Source organism: Triturus cristatus, chromosome 4_2 (assembly GCF_964204655.1).
Source record: "Triturus cristatus chromosome 4_2, aTriCri1.1, whole genome shotgun sequence".
Lineage (NCBI taxonomy): Eukaryota > Metazoa > Chordata > Amphibia > Caudata > Salamandridae > Triturus > Triturus cristatus.
In genome coordinates, this window is record NC_140586.1 from 232,228,817 (window position 1) to 232,243,266 (window position 14,450).

The following is a 14,450-nucleotide window of genomic DNA, read 5'->3' on the forward strand; positions in this document are numbered from 1 at the left end:
CACTGGCATCAGTGTGAGTTTAATATGCTGAGAGGTTTGCTACCAAACTTTCCAGGTTTTAGTAAAGCCATTATGGAGCTGTGGAGTTCGTAATGACCAGCTCACAGATCATATACTCTTTATGGCTTTACTACACTTACAGTGTCTAAGAATGGACTTAGACACTGTAGGGGTACAGGGCCCATGCCACTGTACCCTCACCTGAGGCTAGTGCACACTGCTAGAGGGTTGGCTTACCTAGGCCTCAGGCAGTGGGTTAGGGGCATGGCACACATGCCATGTGACTCTTCACTTTTCTCTGCACCAAAACACGCAGCCTGCAATGGTAGTGTGTGGGTGTTAGAGTACAGGGACTGTAAGGGTGGCACAATAGGTGCTGCAGCCCTTAGAGGCCTTCCCTGGTCAGAGTGCCCTTGGTACCGATGGTACTTTTTACATGGGGCTTACCTGTGGCCAGGGATGTGCCAATTGTGTGTACAAAGGTACAGTTTTGGAAAAGAACACAGGCCCTGGCACCCTGATTGGCAGGGACCCAGGGCACATCTAGTCAGGTTGCATCAGATGTCAAGCAAAATGTGGGGGTAACCATGCAAAAAGGGGCACTTGCCTACACCTGATATTTAACATCCCTCTCGATTGATTGAGTTTCACTTTTAGAGTGCTGTTAATCTGCAGTATAAATATAATAATTATAACAACAATAACAATAATAATAGGATTGGCATAAATACTTTTTTAACTGTACCTCTTACCAGACATTGATCTTAATTGATTGTTATTTGATTGTGTCTTAATATATTCGTGTTTCTATCCCCTACCATCTTCCTAATTTCAGACATGAGCTTTCGGCCTTCCTTCCACATGAAAGACTCAAATAGGAGCCTCCGGCACTTAAAAGTAATGTAGGGTACATGGCACTGGTGCAAGAGGGCTAAATACATTTGTTGACATGAAACTTGAGGACTTCCCTGTAAGTACTGACTATTGCAGTATGGAAGAACTATCAATGAGGCTATAGTGTCAACATTGATATTGAGCTGGTTAAATATTGCGAGAACAAATGCACCACAAAATGGTCGATAACAGTGTAATAAAAAAGCCCATGTGTGGCCAATCTGCCTATGTCTAGAAAGGAATTGGCAGGCAATTGCCTCATCATCAGGTAGCTCAGTGTCTCTGTGGTGCTAGTTGATGAATTGCAAAGGTGCATGTAAGCTTTCATACATCATATGAGTCTATGGCTGTGACGAAGCAGAAAGGAAATTAGGCCACGTGTGTGCTTAGAGACCACAACTCTATGCATTTATAGAAAAAAAAACGAGCAGAGGGTAGAAATTCTTAGTCCATGGTTTGAAGTCTAGTAGCAACAGATACCTCTTTTTGTACCTTAACCCCTTGAGTGCCGAGGACGTAATGGTTACGCCCTCCGCTGTGGTGCTGGTGCGCCAAGGACGTAACCGTTACGTCCTCGGCATATCGTTGCCTAATTCCTCTGCTGTAAACAGCAGAGTGACTTCCTTTTTTTTTTCTTAGCCTTGGGAGGTGGGGAAGAGCTTCTCAAACCTCACGAGATATTTTGTTTTCTCAATGTAATGACGATCGCACACATGGCGGGCTGACGTCATTACATTGAAACTGAAACAGCGCTTGTGGGGCTATCTCAGCCCCCTGAGCACCAAAGCACACGGGAGAGGTGTCGTTGGAAAGGGGAGAATCTCCCCTTTCCAATGGTACCCTTCCATAGTAGATCCCTGTTTAGGGATCACCGCAGGAGGGCGATCCCGAAGCAGGAATCCACCACTAGACATCAGGGAGGGGGAAGCGGCCCCTTGGGCAAGGGCCTTTGCTCCCCCAATATTCATTTGGGCATATTCAGTCTTTCTGCCCCCCCCCCCGAGGAGCAGATGGGGCCAGTAGTCCCCAATCTGTCCCCCGGAGGGGTGGGGGTCAGAAAGCCCACCAGACACCAGGGATTTGGGCTGCCCTAAATGTACACTATAATGCCCCCACCCCTCCCAAAAATTGCCACAGTCTTTCTGCCCCCTCGGAATAAAGATGGTGGCAATTGCCCCAATCAGCCACCCCCTACGGGGGCACAAAGCCAACTAGACACCAGGATTCTTTTTTATGTACTAAAAGAGAGGTGGGGGCCACCCATAATGCCCCCCGAAATAAAAATTGCCACAGTCTTGCAGAAAGCCCACTAGGCACCAGAGATATCGAGGTATGTTTATGGGCATGTCAGGGAGTGGCCCCTTTTTTTGTGAACACATTTTGGCTGCTTCTGCCCCCCTTGTGGCAGATGAGCAATATTTTTAGGCACATCTGCTCTCAAGGGGGGCAGAAAACCACTAGACACTAGCGAAAGTTTCTGTGTTCGTATATGTGAACCAGAGTTTGGCTGACGGTCTGTGTTTACTGGCGCTTGGCTGGGTGTGTGTGTCAACCTGCATTTTGCTGGCGGTGTGTGTGGAATTGTGCTTAGCTGACAATGTGTGTGAACTAGTGCTTGGCTGGCAGTGCGTGGACTGTCGCTTGGCTAGCGGTGTGTGTGGATGGCACATGTCTGGCGGTGTGCGTGGACTATTACTTGGCTGGCGATATGCTTGGATGGTGCTTGGCTGGCGGTGTGTGGTTAGCGCTTGGCTGGTGGTGTGCATGGATGGTGCTTGGCTGGAGGTGTGGCTTGCGTGGATCCTCCAGCGTTTTATTACCAGAATCCCCTGCAAACCTCACATTTAGCTAACAATTCACACTTTCCTCACATTTCTGTGCGGAAAAGTTGTTGGATCACTGCACTGGCACAAGTTTCCCACCACCCAGTATTTCCCTCATTCTCCTGAAAACAATGATACCTCACTTGTGTGGGTGTCCAAAGCAGAGGACCTAAAAACCTTTAAAATGAAAAACTGAGGGGGGACCAAAGGGGGTCAAAAGGGCAGGTTTTTTAAATACGTTTTTAGGCTGACACTGCTTTGTGCACCCACTAATGTGAGGTATCATTTTTATTGGGAGACTGAGGGGAACACTGTGTGGTGGGAAATCTGTGCTGGCACGGTGATCGCACAGCCTTCCCACACAGAAATGTGTGTAAAATGTGACTTTTTAACTAAATTTGAGTTTGCAGGGGATTCTGGGTAAGAAAACGTTTGGGGATCCAAGCAAGCCACACCTCCCTGAACTCCCCTGGGTGTCTAGTTTTCAGAAATGTCTGGGTTTGATAGGTTTCCTTAGACGGCGGCCTAGCCCGGGACCAAAAACGCAGGTGCTCCCCTTCCAAAACAAGGTCGTTTTGTGATAGATAATTCTGATGTCTCCACAATATGTTTTGGGCCCTTCCCTGTTGCAGGTACTCGGCGCACCCACACAAGCGAGGTAACATTTTAATCGGGAGACCTAGGGTAATGCTGGATGGTGGGAAATTTGTGTCGCCCCATTGCTCCCACAACTTTCCCGCACAAAAGTGAGGAAAATGTGATTTCTTTAGCTAAATTTGAGGTTTGCAGGTGATTCTGGGTAAGAAAACATTGGGGTATCCACGCAAGCTACACCTCCCTGCGCTCCCCCATGTGTCTAGTTTTCAGAAATGACTGGGTTTGGTAGGTTTTCCTAGATGGCTGTCGAGCCCGGGACCAAAAACGCAGGTGACTCCCTTGCAAAATCAGGTTGTTTTGTCAAAAATTATTTTGATGTCTCCACAATATGTTTTGAGCCATTTCCTGTTGCAGGCACTAGGCCTACCCACACAAGTGAAGTACTATTAGTATTGGCAGACTTTGGGGAATGCTGGGTGAGTGGAAGTTTGTGGCTCCCCGCAGATTCCAGAACTTTCCATCACATATATGTGATGAAAATGTGTTTTTGTTTTAACAAGGTTTGAGGTTTTCAAGGGATTCTGGGTAACAAAACCTGGTGAGAGACACACAAGTCACCCCACCCTGGATTCCTCCGAGTGTCTAGTTTTTAAAAAATGTACAGGTTTGCTAGTTTTTCCTAGGTGCCTGCTGAGCTAGGGCAAAAAAATCACAGCTCGGCACATTGCACAAAAAGGGTCAGTTTTCCCTTGGAAAATGTGATGTGTCCATGTTGCGTTTTGGGCTGTTTTCTGTCATTGGTACTAGGCCTACCCACACAAGTGAGGTACCATTTTTATCATGAGACTAGAGGGAATGCTGGGTGCATTGAAGTTTGTGGCTTCCCACAGATTCCAGAACGCTCCCTCACAGAAATATGAGGACAATGTGTTTTTTGTTTTTACAAAGTTTGAGGTTTGCAAGGTATTCTGGGTAACAGAACCTGGTGAGAGCCACACAAGTCACCCCATCCTGGATTCCTCTGAGTGTCTAGTTTTCAAAAATGTACAGGTTTGCTAGTTCTTCCTAGGTGCCGGCTGAGCTAGGGCTAAAAAATCCACAGCTAGGCACAGTGCTAAAAAAGGGCCAGTTTTCACTGGAAAAATGTGATGTGTCCACGTTGCATTTTGGGCCATTTCCTGTCGTGGCCACTAGGCCTACCCACAAAAGTGAGGTACCATTTGTATCGGCCGACTTCAGGGAATGCTGGGCAGGTGGAAGTTTGTGGCTCCTCGCAGATTCCTGAACTTTCCATCACAGAAATCTGTGGAATATATATTTTTTTTTTTTTACAAAGTTTAAGGTATGAAAGGGAGTAACAGAACTTGGTGGGAGCCACACAAGTGACACCATCCTGGATTCCTCTGGGTGTCTAGTTTTCACAAATGTACAGGTTAGCTAGGATTCCCTAGGTGCCGGCAGAGCTAGGTCCCAAATTCCACAGCTAGGTACACTGCAAAAAGAGGATCAGTTTTCACTGGAAAATGTGACATGTCCACCCTGTTTTGGGACATTTCCTGTCGGGGACACCAGGCTTACCCACACAAGTGAGCTACCATTTTTACTGGCAGATGGGGGAATGCTGTGTGGGTGCAAGTTTGTGGCTCCACGCAGATTCTAGAACTTTCCACCACAGAAATGTGAGGAAAATTTGTTTTATTTGATTTTTTACAAAGTTTGAGGTTTGCAAGGGATTCTGGGTAACAGAACCTGGTGAGAGCCACTGGGTTTCCCTGGTTGTCTAGTTTTAGGAAATGTACAGGTTTGCTATTTTTCCCTAGGTCCTGAGTTAGGGCCCACAATCCATAGCTAGGCACTTTGCAAAAAAAGGGTCAGTTTTCACTGGAAAAATATGATGTGTCCACTGTGCGTTTTGGGCCATTTCATGCCGCCGACACTAGGCCTACTCACACAATTGAGGTATACTTTTTATCAGGAGACGTAGAGGAACACAGAATAGTAGAACAAGTGTTATTACCGTTTGTCTTTCTATGCATTTCTGCCTTCCAAATGTAAGACTGTGTAAAAAAGAAGTCCTTTTGAGCAATACCCTCTAATCACATGCTAATATGGGTAGCCACAAATTCAGAGATGCACAAATAACCACTGCTTCTAAACTCCATATCTAGTTCCCATTTCAGATATACTTAGGTTTTCTTGATACCTATATTTCACTCTTTATACGTTACCAAATTAATTGCTGTATACCCGGTACACAATGAAAAACCATTGCAAGGTGCAACTCAGTTATTGGCTCTGGGTTCTTGATTAATCTACAACACTCATATATCTCCGCAACAAGAAGGGTCCAGTGGATGTAACGGTTTCTAGCTTTTAAAAATTTCTCATAGAAGAAGTTACAGGTGAACATGTAGGCACAAATGACAGTTTTTTTCAACTAAATTTCAATATTCTTTTATTTCAACTGTTATTGTCTATAGGAAAACCTTGAAGGATCTAGGCCTTGGAAGAAATGTTAGGAAACAAATTAATTGAACCGCCAGACGTGGCGACCTTTACATAAATATTGAAGCCAGATTCGCCTGCGAAGATAGTCTCTAGCATATATAAAATAATGCAGGATTACAGGACAATTTTGATATCAAAGCTAGACTGGAGTGCCAGACTGAATTGGGAGAGGTTTTAGACGATTCCATCTGGAAATAATGTTGCGAGAGTATGAAGCGAGTCTCCTTAAATGGGGGCCGCAGACTTGTCCATTTTAAATTCCTTAACAAGGTCTACTATACCCCAGAAAGATTGCATCGATATGGATTGCGTGACACAGCAGAGTGTGAAACGTGTGGAGAGAGCCCAGCTGTTTTTTTTTTATTTAGCTTGATTATGCTCAGGGATTGCTAACTACTAGAAGCTGATATTTAAGGGGCTGGGTGAAATCATTGCCACAACGTTAACTCCAGACCCCTTGCTAACATTGTTGGGCTAATCAAAGCGCCTGCCAAAAGAAGTGAGGCGTTAAGTTGATATGGGGCTACTGCTAGCCAAACGCAGGGTGGCGATGTGCTGGGCCCACAGCCCGGTTCCTACCATAGCTAGCGGGTCTAAAGATATGGTGTACTGCAATACGCAAACAGAGCGTTACAGTGAACTACTTCCTCCCCAGAACCGACCCAAAAACTTTTGGGGACTATACCAAAGCTATGCAGCCACACAAGAGACAATGGAACCGGGCTCCAACTGCCCTAGTGAATAAACACATAAGGCACCTGACAAGTTTCTAGGTAGAAGATACATTGCAGTAGAATGCTGATCAAGTAGTTAACCTAAGTCTAGACCGAAGGCTGTTGGCTAACACTGCTGGTGGACTGGTGTTATACGATGACAGGTATGTCTCCCTTGCCAATAACGCTGTATAAATGTTTACGTTGTGTAACAGGCTGGTAACTTTGACCTCAAAGCCTTAACAACGCAGTGGTTAACCATGTGTAATATTACAGTAATATGCATTATAATGTCATATTCTCGCTGCTTATATTATCTTCTATGTATTTTGCTAAATGGTACACATTGTGTAGAACCTTGAAGGATCTACACAAATTACCCCTTGCTGAATTCAGAGTTTTGTCTACCTTTCAAAAATGTATCCGGGATCCATAATTTGTTTAATATCCATTTCTACCACTAACTGAAAGGATGTTAAAAGCACGAAAAAAGTAAAAATAGGCTATGTAAACAGTAAAATGTCTAAACTGTGTAGAACATTTTGTTTTTCTAAAAGTCTGCCTGTTCCTGAAAACTGGGAAAATTGTGATTTTAACACCACAAACCCTTCATTGATACCATTTGCATAGAAAAAACAGCCACTTTCTTCTGCAGCACTTTTTTCCCATTTTTCCCCAAAAACCCACACTTTTGCTGTATTTTGCCTAATTTCTCGATCAACTCCAGGGGAATCCGCAAACCCTAGGTACCTTTTGAATCCCCAGCATGTTGGGAGAAAAGGAAGCCAATTTGGCGTGGATACCTTATGTGGACAAAAAGTTAGGGGGCCTAAGCGCGATCTACCCCAAATAGCCAAAAAAGGGTGTGGCACAGGGGGGCGAAAAGGCCTGGCAGCAAAGGGGTTAAATAGTCATCACAGACAGTCAGACTTGTCACCCCGTAAGGTTTATCTGCTTTGAACTGCATCAGATTAAGGCTATTGGCTCGACCATGGCACTGTTGTTAGAATATTCAAAGCTGATTGACTTTTTTTAGAGGTCCACTGTAGAGCATACATTGACAGATTATGTATACACGTCATCTGGCAGTAAGGAACATCTCTTAACATACAATGCATAGTCATACGACGGGCTGTAACTTAATGACCATACACATTAATACCTGGGATTTGGAATCATAAACTTGTTTGCAGAATTTTTTTTCGAAGGACCTGGTGTGGTGGTGGAACGTATATTCTACACCAGGCACAAGAGTGTATTGAAGTGTGTGCAGCAACATTGAGGTACTTGACCGTATATCATACAGGTGTAAAAGATTTACTGCCTAACTGATCCAGGTTGTTGGAACACAGGAACCTTCTCTATATTAAAGTTTGTAGCATTAGTAGAACAGGTATGATGAATGTGATGGTGGGTTGTCCTGGAATCAAGGAGAACCCATATTTCCTGGTATAAGTAGATGGTGGTGAGAATGATAAATCTACATATTGTGGAGTGTTGGAAGGTTCATTACATGGCAGTTTTAGGTTTCCCAATCACTAATAATTTCCATAGGAAGATTTGCTGGACCCCGATTATGATGCTGTGGATCATATCACAACAAAAGGTAAGTTGTAGAAGTGCCATCAAATTTATTGGCAGGCACGAGCAAACTTGTATGCAGCGAACGGGGTGAGTATAATTGTTTGGAGACATCGCAGATATTGTGCTTGAAATTTCATATGTGTTTGTCCACAGGTGATGTTGGTGATGGGTTACAGGCTGGTCTGAAGGAATGTAGCTGTGTATTCCATCCTAAGCTGGGTAGGCTGAGGGGTTCCCATCTCCAAGGAAACAAATGGACATTTAGGCCCTGGTTATAGGCCAGATGGATTTAGGTGCTGGTATTATACTACACAGACAGAAATAACATTTCTGGCCAGAATCCTACAGTTAGTATGAGTTAATCCCCAAGGAATAGGGAATAAGCATGTGTACCATTTGGGGAGTGTGAAATTCGGACTATAATTTCCAATTTGATTAGATTGTCGCACCAATTTGACCTTGAAGCAGTGGGTCACAAGGAGGTGGCTGGTCCGGGGGCGGGGGGGATGGAGTGATTGAGGTTGACAGGATAAGGGCGGTGTTGGGAATGGGAAACTTTGATCTGTGAGGGCAGTGTTTAATGCTGTAGAAGGGGATTGGCCAGGGGCAGGGCTGGGATCCGCTTGTATTCCAATTCTTTTGCGATTTTACTGACTCGAATTTCTGTCTGTTAAAATCAGTCCTGGTGTTCCTGCACCAGTGAAATCTGTGTGTTTGAACACTTAGCTATTTGCAATCAGGTGGTGTGGTATTCCATCTAGGGATACTGTTCCACCCAACTCACACACAGACCTCAATGTAGAGGCACCCAAGTTTTTTGTTGCCTTTTCCAGCACATGAGCAGGGACATCTGCAAAATTTAAAGACCAAGGGGATCATTCATAATTTGGAGGAATGTGAAAATCACCATAAATCAGCAGTTCTCCATTCTCCACTGACTTCGTGGTGAACTTCCTCATAGAGAGGTGAGGTTATTGCTCACTAACCACCAGTGAAGCCATCTGTCAAAAATGGTGAGCTTTCTGCCACAGGGATGCTGCCTTTCATGCATCAGGAGGCCCATCCTATTTAGGGTATCCTAACAATGGATATTTCCCTTCCCCAAGTTGGCCGTGCGATGCATCACAAACTTGTACAGGGAAATAAATAATAGGTACCATGTGTAGGGCGAAAATACCATGCATGTCAAGGACAATTTGTTTTGCTTTCCACAAATAAACTGCGCTTTGTGATGTGTTTCTGAAAAGCAAAAATGAATTTCCCAAGCTGATTCAAAATGATGGCTTACTTGGCATTCTTCTATGCTGAAAGTGAATCCCCTGCTCTAGTGATAATCCTTTTGTTATGGTATGATATGTTATGTGAATTTGTAGGGCGTGTCTAATCACCCGTGAGAGTAACCAGGCGCTAATTAGGGCAGGTCTGAGGTGGGAGAAGTGTATATTTAAACAAGGGTGGCCCCACAATTTTAGAGAACCTGTGGTAATAATATGTATCGCAAGAAACATTTGTTCACTAGGAAATTAATCACACAAACGAGAGAAACCGTGGCCATAGTTATTTATAAGATCAGGTAGTTATTAGACCATCATGGCAAACGAGATGCAGGCAGATAAACGATGTTGAATTGCAAGTAATTTATTTATTGCATATTAATCAAGAGTTTCAAAAGACCAGTTCTCACAATTGGGTGAGAGAACATGCAGTGATAAGTGAATGATAAAGAAAAGTGCATCGTATAAAACAAAAAGACATTTGGCTCTTTTAGTTATTTTTATATAGAAAAATAGGAGTCGATATATGTCGATATGTTTCAGGAAGTGGTTCCAGTTCTTGGCTGCAAGGTATGAGAAGGGTAGTCCTCTGCTTCTGGTCTTCTTGATGCGAGGGAGGTGTGCTCTTGCCTAGGACGCAGATCGAAGGTGTCTGGTGGGTTTGTTGAAGTTGAGGCGGTGGTTGAGGTAGGCTGAACTGTTGTTGTGGAGAGCTTTATAAGTGTGGGTGGGTAGATTCATGTTACATCTTTCCTGGACTGGAAGCCAGTGGAGATTGTTGAGGTGTGAAGAGATGTGGCTATTTTATGGGATTTTCAGGACGAGTGTGGCAGCAGCATTCTGGGTGGTTTGGAGTCGGCGTAGGGCTTGGATTCCGACGTAGAGGGCTTTTCCGTAATCAAATCTACTTGTGATAAGATCCTGATAGACCGTTTGTCTGGTATTCAGTGGGATCCACTTGAAAATCTTGCATAGCATTCGCAGGAAGCGGAAGCGTGATGAGGAGATGGTGTTGATCTGCCTGCTCATGGAGAAGTTGGTGCCCTGGATAATTCCAAAGTCTTGGCATGGTCCTCATGGTTGGGTGGGGAACCAAGGTTGGAGGGCCACCTGGGAGCATCTCAGGGGTAGTAGTTGTTGCCAAAGATTAGGACTTTGGTTTTGTCTGTGTTGAACTGGAAGCAGTTATTTTGCAACCAAACAGTGATGTTTCTCATGCAGTTGGAGAAGTTTGCTTTGGCGGTGCAGGTTGAGTCTGTAAATGATAGGATGAGCTATGTGTTGTTGGTTTAGGATACCATGTTGATGCCATGGGCTGTGGAGATGTCAGCTTCATTAACCCCTTCGGTGCTCATGACGGAATGGTTCCATCATGACCCACGGTTGAGCTGTGCTCATGACGGAACCATTCCGTCATGACCACGCCCGCGCAAGATTCCGTCAGCACAGCGGCGGAATCTGCGCAGCATCGAAGGGGTTAAAGAGTGTTGGGCTGAGCATCGATCTTTTAGAACCTCCGCAGATGGGTTTCTTGGGATCTGAGGTGTAGGAGGAAAGTCTAATGCTTGAATTCTGTCCGTGAGGAAGAAGGATATCCACTTGAAGACCAGTCTGCAGATTTACAAGTACTGAAGCTTTCTGAGTGACATGTAGGAGATCGTATAGAAAGCTGTGGAGAAGTTGAGGAGGATAAGTGCAGCTGTTTCTCCTCGGTCAAGGATGCTTCTGATGTTATCAGTGGTCAGAATGAGGGCTGTCTCTGTGCTGTTGTTGGTGCGAAAGACAGATTTAGAGCTGTCTAGGAGTTGATGAATTTCTGGGTGATCTGCAAGTTGGGTATTGATGGCCTTCTCAATGACTTTAGCTGGAAAAGGCAGCAGTGAGATGGGTCTGTAGTTGCTGAGGGCGTTGGGGTCTGCTGTTGGTTTATTCAATAGGGCATTGACTTCTGCATTTTTCCAGCGAGACGGGAAGGTGGTGGTGGTTATGGAGGTGATGCTAGTGGTGAGCGCGGGGGAGATGATGGTTCTTCCTAGGTTGTATGTGAAGTGGGGGCATGGGTCTAAGGGGGCTCCTGAGTGTATGGTATTCATCAGAGAATGGTTTCTCTGTTCGAGAGATGCTTCCAGTTGCTTAGTTGCTCTTTGGTGATGAATGAGGTGTCCGGCTGTTTGGGGTGGTTAGTATCAGTATGCTGTAGGTCAAACATGTTGTAGATCTTGGCAATCTTCTGTTGAAGACTTTTGAGAGGTTGTTGCAGAGTGCATGATATGGGATGATGTTGACAGCTGCAGGACTGAAGAACTCCTTGTCAATGGCTAGGAGTTCTTTGCCGTTTTAGGAGCTGGCTTAGAGTCTGAGAGTTAGGGCCTTTTTATTTGCGTCTCATACTTGTTGGTGGTAGAGGTTGAGGGCGGCTTTGTATGTGGATCTTGTGGTGGTATTTGTGTCCAGTCTTTATTTTCTCTCAAGTTGTTTGGAGTGATGCTTGGACTCCCTGAGGTTGTTTGTGTGTCATTTGTTGTTTTTGTAGGTTTTTTTTTTTTTTGGTGGTAGCGGTGCAGTAGATGCAGTCGGCGAGCCATTTATTGAAGAGCTTGGTGTTGACATCGAGGTTCTCAGTGTCATTGGGTGGGCATTCCTGTAGGATCTTGGTCCTGTTTTCTTCGGATATTTTGCCCCAGTGTCTTGATGGTGCTTTGGGTATTTCTGGTGGGGTGACTTGGTGGGTGGGTATCTTAAATGTATGATGTAGTGGTCGGACCATGTGAGTGGGGTCATGTGCGCAGTAATGATCCTGTTGGAGCAGAAAATAGGGTTGAGGGTGTGGTCTGCTGGACGAGCTGGGTGAGTCCAAGGTTGCTGAGGCTGTCAAAGGCCATGGAATTAGGGTCCAGGAAGTCTTCCAGGTGGAAATTGAGGTCCCCGAAGAGGATGCGACTGGTTGATCTGATGGAGAGGGTAGCAATTAAGTCTGCGATGTGGTTGCATAATTCTTCTCGGGGACGGTAGGCGAGGGTTCCCTTAATGGTGGCATAGTACTCTGTTCGTATTTAGAAGTAGATGTGTTCCATGAGGTTGGTGTCCGAGTCCGTGGAGGTGTTGAGTCAATCCTGTTTTCTTAGATGATCACAAGTCCTCCTCCTGGTTTGTGGGTTCGCTCTTGGTGTATGATTTTATGGGCGGTCGAGCAGGTGGGATGGGTGCGGCGATGTCTGAGTTTAGTCATGTTTTGGTCTGGAAGAGAAGGCCAGTTGTATTGCTTTTGAGGACGTCCCAGATTTTGTCAGAGTGTTTCTTGAGGGATCGGACGTTAAGGAGCATGGAAGACAGTTGGTGAGTGGTGGTGGCATGTGTTGGTTGTTTGGAGGTGGTGGTATCGGCGTCGGAGGTGTTGCAGGCGAATCTCAGTGGGAGCAGGAGAAAGGTCCTACTGTGGTTCTGGGAGATATGCGGCAACGGTTTGTTTACCGGTGTGTGTTGAGGTCAGGGAGGATGCGGAGGAAGTACTTGCGGGGTTCGTTGGCTCCGGTGGCAGCTGTGGTTCTGGTGTTGCATTGGATGGTCATGGGGCCAGGGTTCCTGACGCTGGGTGCGTTCCAGGTATGGATGGGTGCAGACAGGCTTGCTTTTGAACGCCAGGGGTGCACCTGCTGCGTGAAACCACTGCACAGTGTGCTGCGGCCTGCATTAAGTAGGTCCTGGAGTGGGCGGGGCTTCTGTTGGTAGGAAGAACAGTGAGCGGGAAAAAAAGGACAGTGGCGGTGTCACTTGTTCAAAAGGTGGCAATTGGATCAGGCTGGAATAAGCAGGAACTGGCGGCCACTGGCAAATGGCAAGCTAGGTGTCCAGGTGTCTACTGATGTGGTTGCGCTGCAGCCTGCATTAGACCCTGGGGTGGGCAGGATTTCTGTTGGCAGAAAGAAGTGTGGGTCGGAAAAACCCAGGCAGCAGCAACAGAGGTTCCCACAGTCCAGATGAAAATTTCTATACACAGGACATCTTCCGACTGTAAAAACCTTCTGAAAAACCTCTCTAGATTAGGAAACACTCACACTAGACATATACAGATTAGAAGTTTGTGAGGACATTGAAAAGACTGGCAACCACTATCTTCCAACTGTAAACACCTTCTACAGGATATCATTTAAAAATATATGACTCCTGTAGGACATACATTGTCTGGGAACCATTCCCACTGGACATATCCAAGCTGGAAATCATCAAAAAGACTCTCCAGGCTGGGAACCATTGCAACAGAATATTTCTAAACTGGGAATCACTTCTGTACTGCACCAGCCAACTCAACCAATTCTTACAGAGCATTTCCAGGCCGGAAACCACTCCTACAGAACATCTGGTATATGGGAACCATTTCTAGAGCGTAACTCCAGATTAAGAGCACAGTTCTATGTTTATGGCATTGGCTGTCCTGCACCTGTCAACACCCACCATTCTCTTCTCCCCAAAGTAGAGTTTGCATGCCATGGAGTTGGCTCCACTCCTGGTCAGGTTACACATTCCGTAAATGGAACTGCAAAAAAGATGAGAGAAGAATAATGTCAGTTGCAGCGTGTCACATTGTGCATTTTCTAGCCACAGCATTGAGTGGAGAGAGGTGACTCTCTATATGGAAAGATTGTGGGTGTAGCCCCTTGGAGGAGAAGAACTAGAACTGGATTTATGTATCTACAGGAGTGGGCTATTGGCACACTTCAAGGGGAGGAAAATTGAAATTGGATTTCGACCCCAACTGACTCTACTTAGACTCTACTTAAACTCCCTGGATCAATAACTGGTATTGAATGTTTTGTCCTCTCAGTGAATCTGGGTGTTGTCCGTAGATGTGGAAAACCCAAACCAAATTTCTGTGCTACTTGTGTAGATTTTAAGCAAGTTTCCTTAAAGACTGGATATTATTTGACTGCCTTCTGTAGTGGACTCTGTGTACAATCCTTAAACAAGAAACTGGACCTGGAATTATCTGTGCCTTGGAAAGGACTCTGACTGCAGGGCATGGGAAAAGAAAATTGGAATGAGGTTTTTGCACTTAAGAC

At 45.3% G+C, this 14,450-nt stretch overlaps 1 protein-coding gene across 1 annotated transcript in view; it reads right to left on the reverse strand.

Moving 5' to 3' along the window:
- The window catches only part of IL2RB (interleukin 2 receptor subunit beta), a 401,650-nt gene that overhangs the window by 292,688 nt on the left and 94,512 nt on the right, over window positions 1–14,450 (reverse strand). Inside the window, exon 4 of the mRNA XM_085601347.1 lies at window positions 13,846–13,927. Coding sequence (XP_085457473.1) covers window positions 13,846–13,927 — 82 coding nt within the window. The remainder of the gene's footprint in view (window positions 1–13,845; window positions 13,928–14,450) is intronic.